The sequence below is a fragment of the Canis lupus genome, chromosome 2, assembly GCF_048164855.1.
Source record: "Canis lupus baileyi chromosome 2, mCanLup2.hap1, whole genome shotgun sequence".
Taxonomy (NCBI): Eukaryota; Metazoa; Chordata; class Mammalia; order Carnivora; family Canidae; genus Canis; species Canis lupus.
In genome coordinates, this window is record NC_132839.1 from 2,280,339 (window position 1) to 2,301,373 (window position 21,035).

The 21,035-nt window shown below is 54.3% G+C and overlaps 1 protein-coding gene across 5 annotated transcripts in view; it reads right to left on the reverse strand.

The window, feature by feature from the left end:
* Positions 1-1,763: 1,763 nt before the first annotated feature.
* Positions 1,764-21,035, reverse strand: part of CAMK4 (calcium/calmodulin dependent protein kinase IV) — a 214,252-nt gene continuing 194,980 nt past the window's right edge. For 3 of the 5 annotated variants that reach the window (XM_072787984.1, XM_072787969.1, XM_072787993.1), the window contains 4 exons: positions 16,195-16,270; positions 12,563-12,689; positions 10,159-10,311; positions 1,764-8,631 (listed from right to left, as the gene is read on the reverse strand). In XM_072787984.1, the coding sequence (XP_072644085.1) occupies positions 8,191-8,631; positions 10,159-10,311; positions 12,563-12,689; positions 16,195-16,270 (797 nt within the window). In that variant the 3' untranslated portion in view covers positions 1,764-8,190. The remainder of the gene's footprint in view (positions 8,632-10,158; positions 10,312-12,562; positions 12,690-16,194; positions 16,271-21,035) is intronic. The other 2 variants (XR_012012479.1, XR_012012475.1) reach the window with 2 other exon arrangements.

The following is a 21,035-nucleotide window of genomic DNA, read 5'->3' on the forward strand; positions in this document are numbered from 1 at the left end:
CCTGAGGGCCGCGCGGGGCCCGAGGGCCGCTCCCCCCACCCCCCAGGGCCGCCTCCCGCCTGAGGGCCGCGCCGGGCCCGAGGGCCGCTCCCCCCCCAACCCCCAGGGCCGCTTCCCGCCTGAGGGCCGCGCGGGGCCCGAGGGCCGCTCCCCCCATCCCCCAGGGCCGCCTCCCGCCTGAGGGCCGCGCCGGGCCCGAGGGCCGCCCCCACCCCCCGTGAGGGCCGCCTCCCGCCGGAGGGCCGCGGCCACCGTACTCACCGGGGCGGGGGCGGCCGTCGCGTCCCCGGAGCAGGACAGGGGCCCCGGCCCGCAGCGCGCCCGAGTGACAGGGCCGCGCCCCCGAGGAGCGCATTGCCCGCCTTGCCCGCCACGCGCCGCGGGTCCTTCCCCGGGTCCCCCGCGTCGGGAGGTGCCCCGGACCCCGCGAGGACTCGCCTCAGGCGTCGGCAGCGCCGCCTCCGCTCGCCCGTCGCGCCCCTCCCGCGGCCCCCGCCGCGGTCGCCCTGAGGCGCGGCCCCTGGTCCCGGAGCCTGCGGAGCCGGCAGCGCGCGCTGTTCCCTCCCGCGGGGGCCGGTCCGCGCCGTCGCTGCTGCGGCCCGGCCCCGGGCGTCCCTGTGGCGGCCGCGGGCCCGGGGCGGGGCGGGGCGGGGGGGCGGGCAGGGCAGCGGCGGCCGCGGGGCCGGGGCGGGGGCGGGCAGGGCAGGGCAGCGGCCTCCGCGGGGCCGTCGGGCGCGCCGCGGGACTGGCGGGCGGTGCTGCGGCGGCCTCCGGGCGGGGTCGGGCGCGCGGGAGGCCCGAGACTCGGCGGCTCCTCCCGGCCGCGGGGGCCGCTCCCCGTGGGGACGAGGCGCGAACGCGGGCGACTTGCCGGGCGTCTGCCTGTCTGGGGCCTCCGCCCGGGGCGCACCCGGGAGCCCGCGGAGGGAGCCCCGGCCCCCGGGGGAAGGGCGCGCGGGGAGGCCCGCGGGCGCCGGCGGGACCCAGACCGCCCGCAGCGCCCTCGCCCCGCCGCTCGGCCCCGCCCCTCCCCGCGGCCGCGCCTGCTCCGCCGCGTCGCCTCAGGGGTTCCCGCGCCGGCCCCGGCGGACTGGAGGCTCCAGGGGACCAGCCGCCGCCCCCCGTGTCCGCGCCCCACGCGCTCCACGCGCCCGTCACGCTCCCGGCGGAACAGCGGGCAGGAGGCCGCGGGTACCTGGCGCCGGCCCACGTCCGCCCCTGCGCCCCGACGCCCGCGAGCCCCGCGAGCCCCGCGACAGCGTCTGGCCGCCCCGGGGCACCTGCTGCCGTCGGGCGCGCGCCGCGGGGCTTCAGAACGAGTCCGCCGCCGGGAGGCGCCTGGGAGCGTCCGAGGGGCTGAGGCCGCTGAAGCTGGACTTGGAAGGTGAGCGGCGCCGGCGGCGGAGCTCCGGGTACGGACTTCAGACAGGGGGGGCTGCGGTCTCTAAGCGGCCCCGGATGCCTCCCCCGCCCCAACCAGCTCCATTCGTCCCGCACATCTCTCTCGGCCCTGGGAGCCGCCCGGCAGCAGCGCCGCCTCCCCCTCGGCTTCCTCCGGAGCGAGAGCCCGAGGCCCGCGGCCCCGCGGAGCGAGGCGGCTGCACCCGACGCCACGGGACGGGCTCCAGCCTCGCCGTTGCCTGCAGCGCCGCGTCGTCCAGGCCCCGCTGGGCCGCCTGCTTTGGTCTCGGTTGAAACGTCTCCGGTCTGTCGGAGCAGCTGCAAAGGCGACCGGACAGCAGGCAAATAACTGAGCCTGGTCGTGTTCTCATAAAAACTTTATTTAGAAAAGCAGGCCCCTGCTGACCTGGTCGGGGACCCCAGTCGGCCTGATTCCTGAAAATGGTTCTTTGGAGATTGAAATTTATTTCCTTGGGTGATGATGTGGAAATTACTTTTTAAAAAATGCACACAGACGTTTTATAGGCATATCATAACCACCAGAGATAATTAAGAAAATATAAACAGCTTCTAACTCATGTACTAGCAATAATACCTTTCGCCAGACACCCTTAGCTCACCGGGCATGAGGAATTCAGTGAACTCACAAGACATTTTAAGATTTCAAGGGAAACACAGCAACGTCCATCAGCTATGGAATGCACTAGGACACTGATTGTTCGGGCCCAACGACTTAATTAATGGACATGATAATTTTCTTGGCTTCGGGAGGACCGTGAGCATAATACTGAGACCAAGGGTGTGCTAAGAGAAACACCTTGTTCAGAACTTCTAACCTAAGCAGTAACCTTGACGATAAAAATGTAAACAAAATCTGAACCCATGAATACGCTACTTGTACTCTATGCTGCCATGAGTCGCGGCATGATAGCTGATAAAATAGGTCAGGTTAACAGGAGGCAGGGAGTTTCCAATTTATAGTCATACTTTTATCTTTTACAGACCAGATGAACAACCATGCATGGTTCAAGGAAAGGACAAAGAAAGGACCAACCTAGTCAATTTTTATCCACAACTGATGGTCAGAGTGAGACCACTGGGGGGGGGGGGGCAGCTTTCAAAAACTCTAATGTGAAGCCTATTATATCTGAGTGCCCCAAATAATCTTTTAAGTGGAAAAGAAATAGTATTATTTTTAACGGGCTGAAGATTAAATATCTGTCATTTTTAACAATGAGTCATAGCAAGGATCACACAGATACAAACTATTTCATATCCATGGGTTTTCCAGGTCAATCGTCAAAATATGCTGAAAACTACTATTAAGAATAAGCATGATTTTACAGTCTTAGCATTGCTGTTTAGAGTTTCAAACTAGATTCTGGGCCACCACAGGCCCCACAGTCCTCCAACAAGTCCAGGATGCTCCTTCCAGGGTTCTAGAGGATCTCAAGCTAGAGGGCAGCCTGACGGCAGAAGGATGGAACAAAACCTTGATCTGGGCCAAGCAGTAGCAAACCAAGACACAGGAAAGAGTGACGGGTGGAGTCCCATTTTCTCATCGCTGAATAATAGCAGGAATCCCAGCATTCACACAGCATCACTTTCAGTCAGCAGGGGAAGGGGCTTCTTTCCATTTGGCTCATCTAAGCTCAACCAGGTCAGACACCTGGAGTCTTGCGAGCGAAGTCTGATTCCCGCAAAGGAGTCCGATGGGCCGCTCTCATTCAAGGCTTCCATCTAGCTCTAGGTGGACGTCTGGGCCAGATGACAGGGGAAATGACTGAGGCTTGAAGGAAGTTAAAATCATGCAATCAAATCCTTTGGAGTATTTCACAAGCTTTTATGAAAATGGGAATTTTAAACAAGCCAACGTGAATTAGTCAAGTTTGTTATTGCTCTCCGAGAGAAGTGTATAAATGGTTGGGCTCTGTGCGCTGAGACTGTATTATCTGATCTCAGGTGATAGCGGAAAGGATGAATAATGACAAAAACTGGCCCGTAGTAGATCGGAATGTAGAAAGAGGAAATGCTCAACTTGGTAACCATGGTGGGTAGCTGATCTCTCTCCAGTGGCTTTTTTTTTTTCTCTCATATTCGTCAAGGAGCCAGAAACTCACCCTGAGTTGTGCCAGGGGAAGAAAAGGACTTTGAAAAAAACATAGAAAATTATTGGGTACATTTCTGCTTATCACATGGTTATGAATATCATTACACCAACATTGTGTTTACATGCACATAAATGTTTTAAAAAACATGGATGACATACACAGAATCTGGTCGATAGGCAGTATGTAACCAGTAAATGCTCCAATTTACGACCCTAATCAGGAACATATCCATGATGAACATTAAGGAAATTGGAATATGACCTAATAGACAGTAATTGCAAGGATATTACAAACCCTATTATGTAGGCAAATGTCTGGAAACTTTGCACCACCTAAAGCAGGCCTGCATAACCAGACTGAATACTCCGCAATGACAAGCAAATTACATAATGGCGTTGTAGTTATGTAAATGACTCTGCTCAGTATATTTATTTCAATTTTATGTGGAGTCAACCTTCATCCAGAAAAATCGAATGCTGATTCACTTCGTTGACTTTTCTTTTTTCATTTGCTTTGCAAGAACAATCCTAAAACTGAATAAATGGTTTACTAATTTTATTCTTTGCCTTTTCTGGCTTTAGTTCTTTTTTTCCATTTTGAAATGCAACCAGATGCTTCTGTGAAATAAAAACTGAATTATGAAACAAAATGGCTCTCTCTAAATCTTCGGTCTGTAGGCAGCCCACCAGCAGTTACCTTGCATATGAAACTGGAAATAGGGGTTGCTAGACATTCTAAATTACAAAATGTTTAAAATACTATGTAATTGAGGTCACAGTAAAAGGCAAACTATTCCTTTCTTTTTCAAGTTTGCCACTAAAAATGGCTATAGAACCTTGAGGATTATTCTAAAGTAGCAGTATGTAAGAAAATTCTAAGTCTTTTGAATCCATGTATAATGGCAGTGTTGATTAAATCGTTCTAAGGAAACCTAAAAAATGCCAGCCAGTGGTCATCCCCATTTCGGGTGTTACTGAGAATATCCTCTCCTCATCATATAATCTTCATCATGCAAATTTAGTACGTTTCAGTAGATTTGTAGAAAGAAAGCCTGTAAGAAAATGATGCCCAGATTAGTCCAACCCTACAAAATCCCATTAACATTTTATGTGCAGTCCCTCCTGAAGAATGGGGGCCCACCGTCTGCACACAGTAAATTTTCATACACAAGAATACTATTGACTTTTGGGAGTACTCCGGAGACTCCAGGGCCCAACGAGGGAATCAAGGGACTGCAGCCAACAGACAAGTTTGCAATGCACAGGAAAGCATTGTTCTCTAAGTCATGTTGGGAAACATCCCTTTGAAGCACATGATTAAGCAGATATGGCCAAGAGTTTTAACTTATTTCAGTCTATGACACTTCGGAAATATTTTCTTTTTGGCCTCCTACCAGCTCATCCATGTGGGAAACTGAGGCAGCTCAAATCCAAGCACAGAAATCCATGTGCCATTTTGCTTTAGAAGGACTTAGTTTTGTTCCAATACATTAGCAACTAGTCACATGTGGCCATTGAGCACTTGATGTACTGAAGGTGTAACATGTACTCCTGATTTTGAGAACTTGATATAAAAATAAAAAATTCAAAATATCTCATTAAGTTTTCATACTGATTATACATTGGAACAACAGCATTTGTTCTAGACGATAACTTCTACAATCGTATTATTCTAATTTCTACCTTATTTATGTATTTGTGGGACAAATGAGCACTTATATTCTGAAAAAAAAAAGCACTGGGATTCCAATTAGACTTTTTAAAATGGTGAAATAATTAAAGATTGTCTATCTTCATGGTAAAATAGTCTAGTTTATGCTTTGTATCTGAACTTATCTGAAAAACAAAAATCAATAATGTAACAACTGTCAGCTCTAAAATGCAAAACATAATTTATTGTTCTGTGTTGAAATATCCTTAATGTTTTTTGCTCTGTGACTATATTGTCTTATTTAAAGGTAACATTATACAACAGTTTGTCAAATTAAGGCTCTATCTGCAATAGGCTACCATTATTTAGCTAAATAATCTCAGAGATAGGTAACATCTCATTTTAAGAAGCAAGATAAATGTTTGCTCTTCTTTCAAAAATGTTAACCTAATGATCCTAACTAAGGCTGTATTTCTGTGAAATCGTAGATTGAATCACTTGGCTGAAATGACCCAATTTTTGTGAAAGTCAGACTTGTTTTCCATCGAAATGACAAAGTTGGTCACTATTTAGGCATTATCAGGACTTACTCTTTAACATACAAGTTAAAATTTAAAAGTCTCATTGAGTTTTAGAAAGTACAATTTACAGGGTAAAAACACAGAGAGAGGAGGTTACCCTCCGTCGCTCAACTACCACCGAGGGAGAGGCATGTGCACTCATTTAAGTGGGTACATTCCTAACCACATGTTGGCCCCGGCACTGGCAGGGCTGCTATTGCATCTTCTGCTACAGGGCGTCCAGCCGCGCAGGTCAGGCCCCAGTGAAGGCAGGACAGGCTGGCCGCCGTCTGCCCTGGGAATGGGGAGGGGTGTGCGGGGCATGGGGGGTGCCCTGAGGGGCAGCGCACCCTCATCTGCCAGCTAATAGCACTTCTAGTCAGACCCACTTCCCCCTCTTCTTTCCTTTTCCAATACGTGGGGCACTTGCCCTGTATGCCTGTTGAGTCTCATTAGGAAAAGTACACCAGGCAACTGACCTTCTCACATGGAAATGTTAATGCTTTAGTGAAAAAGGCAATCCTAAAGGTTAAAAATAGCGAGCCCTTTACAAATCCTAACATGGAAATTCTGAGAGAGGATAAAGAGGGAAGGAAAGAAAGGGAGAAGAGGTAAGTACTCTCTACTAGCTCATCAAAAGAAGTCAAAACAAAAAATTTTCTTCTGAGCCAGGTGATGTGCCCTTCAGGGCGGTTTCCTCTGTCCACATCGGTGACTGACTCCTCAGGCCTCTAAACTACGGACAAGGAGAAGTCCTACCTTGTTTTCTTCTCTGGAATCGTAGTAGAGGAAGATTTGTGCTTGGAAAGTAGACTGTCTCCCAAGGTCCAGTAGCCCTCAGGAACTGGAGGTTTAATGTCGTTTTCCAATTTCATAGTTTTGAGGAAGAGCTAAAAGAATTTAAGATCTTTTTTTGATGAGGATTTGTATGTGACAGTCATTTTTACTGTCCATCCTTTTGGTCTTTGAGAATAGTCTTTTAAAACTGAGGAAACCTAAAATGTGATACATAATTTGATAAAAATGTTCAACTCAAACTAGAAATAAATATGACGTACTTGGAATTTAAGTGTGATTTCTATAAAGAAAAGGTGTTCATATGAAAACCAAAGAAAAATACTTTGAAAAAAATTATAGTGAAGTATTAGTTCTAATGTTACAGCTTCTCATGAGTCTGATTTGAAATCAGTGCTTTCTTTTCTTTTCTTTTTTTAAGGTAAATAAAACGTTGCACTGTCCTAAATTTCTTGGCATGGAAGCTAAAGACTACATTGAAAAGTTTGGGCACTTCTATTCCAAGTATGAAAAAAAGATATACCAGATTTTCAGAAATATCTTTAGTTCATAAGCAATAGATCGAGATAACCATCAATTGAAGGAAAAAAGGGCTTTCATAAACAAAAGTTTCCTTAATCTAGTAAAGCCAATAATGAATGATCTTATATGGAATATTATTCTCACTCAGACATTTTGGCACCAGCGTGTGGGGTAGATTTTTCTAAATATTTGAAACTTGGCTAACTGTAGAGTTTATCCACAAAAATGTCACGGTCTTTAAAGTTGTACAAACTTATAAAGAAATCCAATTTTATCTGAAAATGAGAGGCAGTCAACCTTTGTTAGTGTAAGACCAGGCCTTAGGTCCTTTTCTTCCCTTGACTGTGTTAGCCTACCTTAAGTGTTGTCGGTGAGAAAGAAACTGTATTAGCGGGGAAGGAAGGAGTACCTCCCTCAGCAGAAGTTGGTAAAATACTTTCTCTGGGACTGTAAGATGGCAGGATTTTGTGTAGAACATTTTTGGTTATTAGTAATATTGTGTGTATAAATAAGGACAAAATAAGGAAGCATTAGCCAGACAAGCTTTAAGGGCATTTTGTTTCATGGCCTTTAAGTATGCTTCAACATCTTACCATTATATGTGGGATTTTTTTTTTTTTTTGTATGTATCATAAAACTATAGCCTGTGACCATGTCCTTGTAAACAGTTTGGGCACATCGGACAGTGTGAGCACATGGACAAGTACGGTGTTGCGAATGCCTGCGAACATGTCTTCCAGCCTACTCAACATTAGCTGAGCCAGAGTGCAAAGGAATCACTGCCTTAAGAAATCCAAAGGATGTATGATGACTAGGTTTTCAAAGCAAAAACAATTTGTTACTAGTTACTTCAATCTGTGCTACTGGTCCCTGAACATGTATGTATTTAAAAGTTACATTGCACTTACTTGCAATTTCAAATTTAACTCCTCGGCATGAGGTATCCATTACATACCATACAAGACACTATTTTTTCATAAAGCAATCACATGCATGAAATTAGGATTACCAACTGATAGATAATGTATTTTTTTTCTGCACCTCAAAAAACAGAATCACTATAGTGCTTCTCATGCTTCCACACCTTCCTTGCTGAAGGACAAAATGCATAAAGTGCCAGAATTTGGCTTCCAGATCGGAAAGAAGCCACATCAGTACTCTGGCAGGATCACATCATTCTGCGGAGCTCCAAATCCCAGAGCTGGGTTTTCTTGCCCTTCTTTGGGGGCCGCTGCTCCCTCCACGCTCTTCAGCTTCTCCTCCACTAAGCCCTCCTCTATTTCTGCGTCAGCCACCTTCATCTCATCCTCTAGTGCTTTGGGCACCATGTTGGTGGCCTTGGCAGCATTTCCATCAGCATCTTCAACGTCCCCTGCGGCCTGTACCTTCATCAGCTCAGCCTCTGCCCCCTCGACTGCCACGTGGGCCCCACCTCCTTGAACTTTCTCTCCTTCCGAAATAGCTTTAACATTTTCACTGCCATCCTGGGTGGGAGATGGCTCCTGGCTGGCCTTCTGGCTCTCCTGGATGCTGCCGTGGCTGCTGCTGGCGCTTCCCAGCCGGGAAGAGGCCACCACGGCCTTCACTGCCGCCTGATTGGAAATACAAAAGTGTTAGGTAGTACTTGAAAATCCTGAATCAGGGACGCCTGGGGGGCTCGGCGGTTGAGCATCTGCCTTGGGCCGAGGGCATGACCCCGGAGTCCCAGGATCGAGTCCCACATCAGGATCCCCGCAGGGAGCCTGCTTCTCCCTCTGCCTATGTCTCTGCTTCTCTCCCTGTGTCTCTCAGGAATAAATAAAATCTTTTTTTAAAAAAAAATCCTGAATCAGAGCTCAATCTCAGCTTTGCATTTAGGGAGTTTGTTTCATTTATTTTATGGATTCCAAATATATTCCAAGATGACTTAATGAAACTTGTTCGGAGAATGAACAGCAACATCTCTTTGATCTCAAGCTAGTGTATTTAGTTATCTGGACAAGCGAAAGCTCAGGTAGATGTGTCTGCTCCTGGATTATCTGTTTTCAAGTATTTTGGACTTTGTTTCCCAAAGTCTTTGTTTCATGGAACAAAAAGAGTTCCACAGTCAAGTTTGTTTGAGAAGGGGTAAGTCAAGTTTACCTAATCCACGGTATTTCAAATACCACACAACCCTTAAGGTTTATTTATTCTTTAGCCTTTACCAGCCTGTAAGTGATGGCTAGACAGAACAGTATTTTGACCCTCAGCTATTCTCTGAAATCCTCTGAAGATGTAGTCAGTCCTAAACACCATTAAGTAAGAGAAAGGCATGAAATAGATATTCCATATATACTCCATAAAAAAATATGATTTTGGATAATTTTCTCCATCATGTGAATTATAGCCGACCCTTGAACAGCATAGGTTTGATTGCAAGGGTCTACCTACAGGCAGATTTTTTTCAACAGATACACTGAAAAATTTTTTGGAGATTTGTAACACTTTAAAAAAACTCACAAAGTGTGCAGCCTAGAAATAACCAAAACATTAAGAAAATGTCGGATATTATTGTAAGAAAACAGCACATAATACATATAACATACAAAACACGTGTTAATCGATTGCTATCGGTATGGCTTCCAGTCAACAGTAGGTCGTCAGGGATTACATTTTGGAGGGGGTCAAAAGTTATAGACCAAAAGTTATAGAGGAATCAGTGGTGCCCGTAACCCCAGCATTGTTCAAACATTAGTTGTATTTTAATTTTTATCAAGTATGGGGATTTATTTATATTACAAAATATAGTTTTTTTTTACAAAGTTTCCCAATTTTCACATATTCAGAAAGAAGGCAACTTTCTGAATAAGTATGTTTCCTGAACGATGTTCATCAAGCAGTTCAGTCTTAATTAAATGAGAAGCAGGGACAATATATTTGGTGAATAAATCTCAACATCACTCATTTCCCTTTATTAACAATGAATTCTTATGAGAGAATCACATGAGCGTCAGTGCTTTACACCAGTATTGTTGGGATTTCAAAGCAGGATTTTCACTGGTTCCATAAGAGATAAATAGTATTAGATGAAGAATAGTGGAATTATCTTTAACAGTTCAAGAGATTAAAAAAGAAACAGAGCAAAACAAAACGTATCTTACCTTAAGTTTGCGCCGGGCATTGAATTCCTGGAGCTTCTTTTGGGCTGTATCCATGTGCACAAAGTTGGCTGCTTTGCCTGTGACCCATGGGTGCTGGAGAGCTTGGAAGGTGGTCAGCCGTTTCTTAGGATCCAAAACAATTAATTTTCTGACCTGAAATGATCAAGAACCATAGATTTCTTAGGGGAAATCTTACAGTGACCCAGGCTTGCCTCTCAGTTGGTGAACTTGTAGGTTTTATTCTGTTTTCCTAGAAGTGCCACTAAATACACATTTAAAAAAACAATTTGAAGGCCTCGGGGTCACGGTAAGGACAGGTCAGGTGGCGGTGGCGGGGGAGACGGTGCAGCGCCTGCGGCCCACCGGCTGCCCTTCCCAAGGGAGCTCAAGGGGCAGGTGGTGGCCTGCGCGGCGCACGTGCTGTGGAGTGGGACCAGCATGAGTGGTGCTGAGTGGTGGCGGCGGCCCCGCGCACCACCTAGAACCCAGGACCTCGGGGCCAAGTCAATGGCGATGGAATCACGGTGCTCTCATCACGCAAACGGCAGGACCATGTCTTGACGCTCATCCCACCTTCTATGCTACAATTCCTTCTGGTACCTTGATGGTTTTGAAGCAATAGGCCAAGTGCTGGCGTACAAGCCTATAAAGCGTCAGCGGTTTAGGGCGTGCCATTCGAAGGACCGAATCTAGCCCGTGGGGGAGGTTGCCCCCAGGGTGAGCAGAGGCTGAACCGCCAGGGGAGCAGCGAGTCTCCTGGCCTGGGCCCCGGCAGGCCCTCCTCACAAATGCTCCCCCGGTCATGACCCTGGTTGCAGGCTGACTTGGAGCCCGAGCCTGCGCACACCCTGCAGGGCTGGGACACCCTCTTCCCTCGGTGTCACCTCCACTCTGAGTCCCCGTGAATCCCCTGCCAGGGGCGTGGCGGGGGCTGCAGAACCGCGCAGTCCCTTGCAGGCTGTCCCTGGGAAGCGAGGGCGGGAAGCAGCCAGAGAGCCCTGCTGCCGCGGACACCAGGCTGTGGGGGGCGGGTACTGCCTGGCACTGGGGCCACGGCCCTCCAGCCATCACCCGGACGCGGTCCCCACCGCCTCGGGCCGCGCCCAGTGCCTAGGACAGCACCCGGCACACACGCTCCGCGTCCCCAGCCCTCCTGCCCCTCCCGGTGCGTCCCCCTGCCAGCCGCCAGCAGCAAGGCCAGGCCCCTGTGAGCCCTGACCCTGTGGTGATCGATGATCGGAGCAGGTGCACCGCCCAGGGCGCCTTCCTGCCGCTTGACGTTTGTTAGTGATGGAAATGGAAGGAGTGACAGGACGGCTGGGGTAAGCCGGCGGTGGTTGCTGAGCCTGCCCAGGCCCCCGTCCCCCAAACCTACAGAAGGCCCTCGTCATCCCAGAAAACAGGCCCTGGGTCACAGCTCGAGGTACGGGAAAGGGGCCTCGGGTCCACGCAGGTCCAGGAGGAGAGAGATGGGGGAGGGGGGTGGGAGGAAGGAGAAGGGGGTAGAAAGGGGGAGGAAGGGAGGGAGATGGTAGTGGAGTGGGGGAGGAAGGGGGGCAGGAGTCAGGGGAGGATGGGGGCAGGGAGCAGGGGAGGAGGGGGGTTCAGGGGGCAGGGGAGGACGGGGTGTCAGGGGTCAGGGGAGGACAGGGCACGGGCAGGGGGCGGGGGGGGGCGGAGAAGTAAACAGAGTCAGGAGATGTTGGGGCGTGGGGCCACCTGGAGGGAGGAGCTGGCAGGAGGCCTCAGCGTCCCAGGAGTAGCCATGTCCTGGGGCTTCGATGGGGCCAGAAACGTGTGGTGGCGCGGGCTGGGCTGGGCTGGACCCTCACACGCGGCCGCTGTGGGCCTGCACAGCAGGACACCTCCCCAGGCTCCCGTGCAGGGTGAGCCGGCCGTCGGGGGGCAGCTCCTCACCTGGGGCTGCCCTTCACCCTACAGCCGGGCCGGCTCCTTTGTGCTGGCGGGCATCACCCTTAGCTCAGGTGGGAAGCAGTGAGAACAGGGACAAGCCCACGAGTGACCCGTCGGCGAGCTCGGCTGGGAGGCCTGAGGCCAGGGCGCTGGTGCCGTCACGGGGACATGGGCCGTGCGAACCCCCAAGCTGCTTCATGCCGAGCACAGCCCAGTGTGGGGACCCGGGCAGGCCGAGCCAGAAGCAAGGCCCCCGCCCACGTCCGGGAAGCTGGCACCCGTGGCAGGTCGGGAGTGGGAGCGAGGAGCCGGCAGGCCTGCTCGGCATGACCTATGACCTACGAGGAAGATGGATCTGTGGGCATACGCAGGCGGGGCCTCACGGATGACGATCATCAAGGGGGGCGGACTGGGAAAGGACGCTGCTGCCCCTTAATCAGTAAAAAATCAACGTGAAGACTCGACTGGGCTTTGCCGTGGTCGCACTTACCAGGTCCTTGGCATTTAGGGACACTTCATCCCACCAGGGGGAGATAAAGTAGTATTCGCAATTCAGAATTCTCCTGAACATGAACTGATCACCTCTTTCATCGTAAAATGGTTCAAATCCACAGAGTCTAGAAGGACAGAAGACAGAGAAGCTGTCTTTAGGAACCTGAACACATCTCATCAAACTCCCACAGAAGTCCCACTCACCCTTTGCCCACGTCCAGGCCGCTCGGCCCACGGCGCAGCCGCCCTGGTGCGGCCCCCTGCCCCCGTGCCCCGGCCCGCTGCCTCCTGCCCCCTGCCCTGGCCCCCTGCCCCTGCCCGCACACGACCGCGCCCTCCGGAACCAACGCCAGGCTCCACACCGACCTGAGGGTCCGGAGAGCTTCTCCCAACGTCAGGACGGCGCCCGGGGCAAGGCCGAGGACCAGGGAGCAGCGAGAGGGCATTGCCACAGCCCCGCTCCCGAGGCGCCCCCAGAGGGGGTCCACTGGGAGAGCCCCCCCGCCCCGGACGTCAGAGGACAGTCGGGAAGGGAGAGTCTTGTGAGCGAAGGGCCTTTCAGGGGCACACAGGACAGAGGAGCCACGTCCCCGCCGGGCCGGCGCACGACACCCGTAGCGACCCTGTCAGGCTCCTGCGGGGTGGCAGCAGGCGTGGGGACCCCGAGGGACGCAGCGGCCAGCCTGGGCGCCACACCTCCCATGTTTACGGGCGGGGACGGGCTTGGAGACGTTGGGGACACTACGATGGCGCCCCAACCGCGGCAGGTGCCACTCTGTGCAAACGACGGGGGACAATGCGCGTCAGACACGCTTCCTGGGACCTCCCTGTTTGAGGGCAACGCTGACCTGGGGGTTCCCACCCGAGCAGCTTCTGTGTCCCTTGCTCGGGGACGTCCTGTGGGGACAGTCCGTGTGTCCTCAACACCGTGGAGCTCCCCCCGCCCTGTGGCGGCCAGGTCCTGCTCCCGCGGGCACAGGGCCCCCGTGCGCCGTCCACCACGTGAGAACGTGACAGCCCAGCGCCGCCCGGTCACCCGCCCGGTCATGGAGAGACTGGCCCACCCGCCCCACCTGGCTCAAGACACCCTGGTGCTTCCCCTTCTGGAAATCTAGAAGGAACGGTGGCAGCTGAGCAGGCACAGACCCAGCTGCCCCTCCCAGCTCTCAGACGCGCCTGTCAGTCTGTGCTGGTGACAGGAGTAAGGAGCCCACGTCACGTCAGCAGAGATGCCCAAGCAGAAGAAACGTGCCAGAGCGACATGCACACGCGCACACTGTGCAAGACGCCTGCAGGAACGGAAGCGCTGCGGTGGCGACCACGGCTGTCGGGGGTGGCAGGGCCTCAGGCCTGGGCTGAGAATGCACCGGGGCCCCAGCCACGGGGCCAGCTGTGCTGCTGGGAGCGGAAGCGTCCGAGTGAGGTTACCTGATGTGACGCTGACCCGAGCCTCGCAGTGGCCACTCTGTCCGGCGTACAAAGGATTGAGGAGTAGAAGGTACAGGGACCAGAATTCTGTGAGAAGTAACAGAGCGGCCCTGGTTTTCGTCCTAGTGTTCTCCTCAGGAATAGGCAGTCAGGGCACAAGGTCAGGGCGCAAGGTCAGGGCACGTGGAGCTTCCCACGAGAGTGCGGCAGACGCGTCCCGGAGCCTCACCCCGCGGACAGCACCGCGTACTGCCGACCACAGAGCAGCGCGAACGCCGGGGACGCGTTCGCACGGGGAGCTCCCATGTACTCGGAAGCCACAGTGGTGGTTGACGACCTGAGGTGCACCACGGAGGGACCCTGACACGCCTCTCTCCAGGTAGGCTCCACGCCCGGCGGGGCCAACATGGGCCTGGACTCACGGCCCGGACACCAGGACCTTCGCTGAGGTCAAGAGTTGGATGCGTGCCCGACGGCGCCGCCGGGAGCCCCGTTCATTTCTCAGGCCTCAGAGGGACCGTGAGCGGCCTGCTCGCCCCCCTCGGAGTGCTCGGCGTCCTCCACCTGCACCCGCCTGCCCCGCCAGCCCGTGTCTGGGGGGACACCCCGACTGTGCCCTGCCGCCCCACCCGCCCCACCGCACGGCCGCCGCCCGGGACTCGGGTCACGAAGCAAGCCCCTACCACGGCAGACACGTTCCCTGCCGGCTCCGCACTTCCATAGGAAGAGCCTCCCTCTCCGAAGGCTGCTCAAGGCTTGGCGTCTGGATGGACAGGGAACCCAGCGCTGGAACCGTCTGGACGTGCACAGCGGCCCGTGGCCACCTCCAGGGCTGCATGTCGACCCCTGTCAGCTGCGGAAGGCGGAGCATGCCCGGCTGACCCCAGAGTTCGCTCAGGTGTCGGGGTGCCCGAGGCCCCTCTAGCCCTTCTTACCTAGACGCTGCGCTAAGATCACTGTTAAGCCCCCCAAGCTCTGTGGACGGACTGAACCGTGCGACCCACAACTCCTAGGATGGGAAGCCCCTGCCCGAGGGCCCTAGGGGTCGGGGTGCTCCCACCAGGTGGGACTGGCGTCCTTAGGGGGAGACACGAGCGCTCACGCTCCCCCTCGCCGTGCGGGCCTGTCTCCACGATGGGACCTCCCAGCTCCTGACCCCACACTGCGGCCTCCGGAGCCACGACAGACACGCGGTGCTGCTGACGGCGGCCTGGCCCTGCACGGTCCTCTACAGACGCCCACGGCCAAGTGGCACCCAGACCTACTCGTTCTGAATCCAGCTCCGAGACTCACTGCTCTCCCTCCCGGGGCTGCTCTCGGGCCGTGTTCCCAGAATCCCCCGTCGCTTTCATCCCTTGTGCTCCAGGCAAGTCCATCACCCCTTAGTAGACAGGGGCCCGGAGGTGGGGACACCAGACAACCAGGGGCGTGGCCCATCCTCTTTCTACCGGAGCAGAGGTTCCTCTAAGTTCAGGACATGGAAGTCAAGGTCGTCGCAGGGCTAAGGGGCAGAGACAGCACCGAAGGCCAACCTGCATCACGGACACTGCGGCTGCAAGCCAGAGTGAGGGACAGCAGGCCGGGGGCGGGGGCACGGAGGCAACTTGCAAAAACCCCAAGAACGAGGAGACAGGAGGGAAGCAGACCTTCCCAACCCAGGCGCCAGAGGGGCGTCTCATTTCTACAGCTGCTCCTGACGTCCTACAGGGAAGTCCCCATTGACGGTGGGGGGGTGGTCACCAGGCCTTGCTCAGTGCTGGCAGCAGCGCGGTGCGGACACGCTGGGGCTCCCGGCTGCCCCGCAGCACAGGTCCGGCCCTCGGGCCCCGGTGGCCACCCTGGGGGCCCCTCGCTCGCGGCTCCTTGCTGAGCAAACTTCGTCCCTTCCCTTGCTCTCCCGGGTCCGTGGGATTCCATCCCCAAGAACCTCATTCTCCCGCTTCACTAGCAGCGAGCAGGGCACGCGCCCCCTGAGCCTGGCACACGCTGCACAAGGACGCACAGAGAGCCCTGGATGAAGGGTCCGGCTTCAAGAAAATCAGAGAATTAAAAGCAATGCTTATTTTCAGAAAAGTCTGACATTTAGTATGTCGTAGAAAATCACAGAAGTCAAAGGGTGATCTCGCTTTTCACAAGGACTACAGCCACGTGAGGAACGGCACTGCACAGGAAGGACGAACGGACCTCGCCTTCTCCACTTACAAGATGTAGGTGATTATTCCCACGGACCACATGTCCACCTCAGGTCCGTAGGCACAGCCTCTAAGGATTTCGGGTGCTGCGGAAAGAATGAACATCATGTTAAGTCAGACACTAAATTTAACATTTACATCTCAGTAACAAGCAACATGTAAAAAATTAACAGTAAGTTCGGAACAGCTGTGGAACAAATTTTGTCCCCCCAAACCCAAGGATGAGACTATGAACTCTTACGCCTGTTTTCGTGGGGGAAACTAGTGTGTCTGTGTTGGAGGTGCAGAGCGGTACAGCTAGCGGCTTGCACGGTCCCCAAGGGAACATCAGTCATCAGATGGAGCCATGTGTGTTGTGAGGGTCCGGCCTTCCTCCCAGGGGGACTCGGACGCAGGCAGGCAGAGCCGGTCAGCACAGCAGGCGACCACACCCGAGACCTATCCTGACACCCTGGTCTGCCGGGGACGCGGGGGGACAAGAGGCAGGGGCCCAGGGGGCACGTGTCGGCCAGCAGGCGGATGCCATTGCCAGTCAGCATGGGACATGGACTGAGAAAAGGGACAGGTGTTCCCGGGGCACAGCCGGCCTGCTCCCGTTCGCCCGGCGGCCCTCCCGGCCACGCGAGGGGCCTGTCCTGCGGCACGAGGCGGTCTCCTCCGGGTCTTATGCTGGAGCTGCGGACACGGACGGCACCTGGCTCCGACAACCGGAGGGGTTACTTGTTTAACTAACAAGGAAGAAAGAGGGAAGGAGCGAGAGCTTCATGATCCACGCACAAACAAGGCTCAGCCCTAGAGCCTGAGTGGCCTTTTTCCACTTCGCACAAAGGTGCTGGAGCTGTCCTGGGTCCCTGAGGAAGGAGCTGACCGGCGAGCGCCCCTGGGGGTGGGCCCGTAGCCCCCTCCCAGCTGGATGCCCTGCTGCGGGCTGGAAGGTCACACTCAGTGCAGGCTGTCAGAGAGCTCCAGAGGGAAGCCACCAGCCACCTCCTGCGGCTTCGGGTCGGACTCAGAAGAAGGCACACAGTGGATTTTCCACCAATGTCTTCCCGTACGAGCCCCCCCCCGCCCCCGTCCTTATGCAATCAGGATACTCTGTTCCCTGCAGAAATTGTGTGACATAAAATACACGAGCTGCAGAGTCCACACGACTCTTGGTGTGTGCAACCAATGAGTCCAGTGAGAGTGTGCAACGCAGCGCTCCGAGCAGCACTGCTGCAAGATGCAGCCTCTAAAGACTGGTATCTGGGGCCAAGAAGTTCTTCTCATCTCCAGGCACATTATTCCTAGAAATTTTTCCTCTTAGGATTTAATTAACATAATTAAGAGAAATGCAAGCTCACTGCCAACACCATTCACTCTTGGCAAGTGAGCCTTCCTTCTCCAGGGCAATCCGTAGCCCGACTCAGGTCCTTCGGGCCCCACCACCGACTCCCACTTGCCAAGGCTTCGCTCCTCACAGCTCAGAGGGATCTCGGCTGGGCTGCACCCGGAGGGCGGCTGCCAGGTCAGGGCACGCACAGCCAGTGCGATGGGCCTTCCCCGCTCAGCGAAGTGCTGGCAAGTCCCACGCTGACGTTTAAACATACAGAAATAGTCGGCGAGAGTCTTCGCGTTTTCTGGGACTTGTTTTTAACCTCTAAAATCTAAGAGGATTAGATTAGCTACTTCCAAGTTTACTTCGAGCCGGAAGCTGTTAGCCGCTGTGGTACCAGTGAGGGACCGTCAGGGCACTCGGCGTCCACAGCCCACTGCTCCTGAAGGGCCCGCTACGCGGGCTGCCCGTGGGCCCTGTCCTGCTGGCCCCGGCTCTCCAGGGCTTAGGACCCCGCGCAGAGGCAGGTGCTCTTTCTGGATTCGCTATGGCTCCCAGGCTGAGGCCTGAAATGAAGTGAACGCCACAGAACAAAATTCTTTCTGAATCCACTCTATGGGGCACCTGGGATTCCTACCTGATGTGGCCATATCTGACCTCCCTCCACAGCACGGGGTGCCACCTTTACCCCCGGGGGCAATTCAGTTCCTTGTAAGGCATTACTGGGCTCCAACACCGGCAGAGTTGTAGTGTGAAAAGCTCAACTTTCCCTGGGGACGTACACTGAGACAAAAGGAGTATGGAATGTTCTTGCCCTCCATAATAAGTTTCTCTTAAGAGGAATTTATAATATTTACTAATCATAATACAAAATTTAGGTGAAACAAACTAACCATCTAGACCCAATCAGATCCCACTCACAGAAACCTTTAAATCCTTGCTAGTGGACACGACCTTGACTTGAGGACCAGCAGGACATCCTCTGTAATGTATGTGGAGCCTTTCCAAGAGCCCAAAATTTCTAGGATAAATTTCAGGCTCCAGCATAGCAGCACTACAAGTCTCCTAGGTATCAAATGTCCTTGCAGTGGATTCCAATCTGTGATTTTCTTAAGATGAGAAATAGTTGATTACTCCCAACTTCATTCGAGAAAAGACATCGGCTAGTGCACATTTAATGCTGTGAGCACTCCCGCCCGTCTTCCCCATCTGTTCTCACTTCATTGCCAGAACAAACAAATGGACAAACAAACTGAAGCAGGGGAGAAAACCATTTCAAGGTGTGATCCAGTTTTAAACAGGTATTTAAAATAATTTAGAATCATCTTTTCTAAAATAGTCAAGAATCCCTTATTGATTTTTCTGGCTGTCTCCTAAGGAGGTCCACTTTGTGCCACTTCCTGAACATACCTTCTCCTGCCTGTTGCTCATTACCACTAACTGTACAGAGCCCCCAGCACGCTTCATACTCCAGTCTCCAACAGAATAATCTTGCTAAATGGTCTTAGAATTACCAAAATATGCTTCACTTTTTAAAAAGCAATTTTAAATGAATATAAAATGTATATTAAAAATCCAAACTTCAGTGATATTTATCGATCACAGGGTGCTTTTTCATAAGATCATGGTACCACTGAAACATTTAGAGACTGAGGATCCATCTATAGACTTGAACGAATTTCACTTTATTAAATAAATTCACCGTAACCAGGTCTAGAAATGGTCCCATGTAAAGAGCATGAGGCGCGGGGGGCGGCATGCTGCTAGGGACCACGGATCCCAGGCTTGCCCTCCTCTCAGAGCCCCAGGAGGAAGGCGGAGGGATGGCTCTGGCCCCTGACTGTACCCGCCTACCTACTGGGCTAAAACGAGCGGGCACTCCTCCTCCTCCTTCTCCTCCTCAGACTTATTCCAAGCCGCTGTGAGCTGTACACAAAGGACACCTGCAAAGGAGCCTGAAGTGAAGGAGCCCACGGTTCCCTCATTCCCCACTAAGCACATCAGGAACCTAGTACCCAGTGCATGGTGCTGCACAGCATTGGCATCGGGGAGCTGCTGAGGACAAGTCTCCGGCATCGTGGAGCGCATGGTCTGGGGGGTGACTGACCCAGAGAACTGTGTGCGGGGGTGTGGGGTGGAGGGCTGGCAGGGACGGCACCTCTACTACAGGCCTGGCCTGCGCAGGACCAGGGAGGGGGAGGAAAGCGAAGCTGCAGGGGAGACGTGAAGGACCAGAGGAGTCAACCGGGCGGCGGGGCGGGGGGGGGGGGGGGCGGGGGGGGGGGAGCGCAGCGGATGAGGAAGGAAAGGGAAACTGGCTCCTGGAGTTGGCACAGGTGGGGTGGGCAGGGTGCTCCGACCGGGAGGCAGCACAGGTGCAGGGTGGGGGCGGGTGGGGCCGGGTGCTCTGGGGACAGGGAGGCAGCCCAGGTACAGGGTGGGGGCGGCCCGTCGGAAGCAGGCATGCTGCCCCCTGTCCCTGGCACGCAGCAGCCCAACTGAGTGTTGGGGAGCCGCCTCCGCACCCCATGATGAGCCGCAGCAGGAGCTGGGGAGCGCCTCATCCTCCTGCCGCCCTCAGAGCACAGACACCAGCGCACCGCTGAGCCAGGCTTCTGCAGGCAGCAGGCAGCCTCCCCGGGGCCGCGGACCCAGACCGACGCAGTCGTGACCCCCCCACCCCAGGAACACTCTGCTCAGCCCACGGCCCCGGCCGCCCTTCCGCGCCCCCTCCACCCCGTCTCCGCCTTGGGGTCCTGGTGTGCCTCTCCATCTCGGCCCCGGGGTCCAGGTGAGCCGCTCGGGCTCCGCCCTAGTCATGGTGCCGCAGCGCCCCAGGACTGACCTAACACCCAGATGGTGGCGGAGCCCACGCTTCTGTCAACAGCCACGTCCCTGCCCCTGAATGTCAAACACACACCATCCTGCCCACGGGTCGCCTCCACCTGAAGAGCTAAGCAGCACCCCAACGTCCCCAGGCCCCAGCTCTTGTGCTCCCACAGTCCTTCCCACGTGAACGCTATCCTTCCAGTCAGGGCTCTTGCATCCTCCGTCCTACCTGTTCCCCCAATTGTCACCACTCTCCACCCAACGGCCTCCCTCCTGCCTGAGCGTCGCTGTCCCCTCCATCCAGAATGTTCCCTCCCCAGCATCTGTGTACCTCTCCCAAGTCTGTTCTTCCACTCCCCTTCCCAGTGGGCCTGTGTCGGCAGCCCAGGCCCCCAGCACCCCCATCCTCCTTCCCACGGCATCACCTCTCTGTGTATCGACACCCTCATTTTATTATTTGGCCCCTCCACTCCCACGTGGCGTCCTTAAAGGAGAGCCTCTCACCGTGTCATCACTGCACCCCCAGCACCTGGAACAGTGCCTGCTGCACAGCAGGGGCTCAGTGGGCACTTATTACACGAAGAGAGGCCCGAGCAGGCGCGTGACTGGAGCTCCACAGGATCCACCATGCTCAGGGCAGCGCCAAACCAATCCGCGCACCCCAGGAGGCCCGTCTTCCTCTGGACTGAAGATTTCCGGGACAGCTG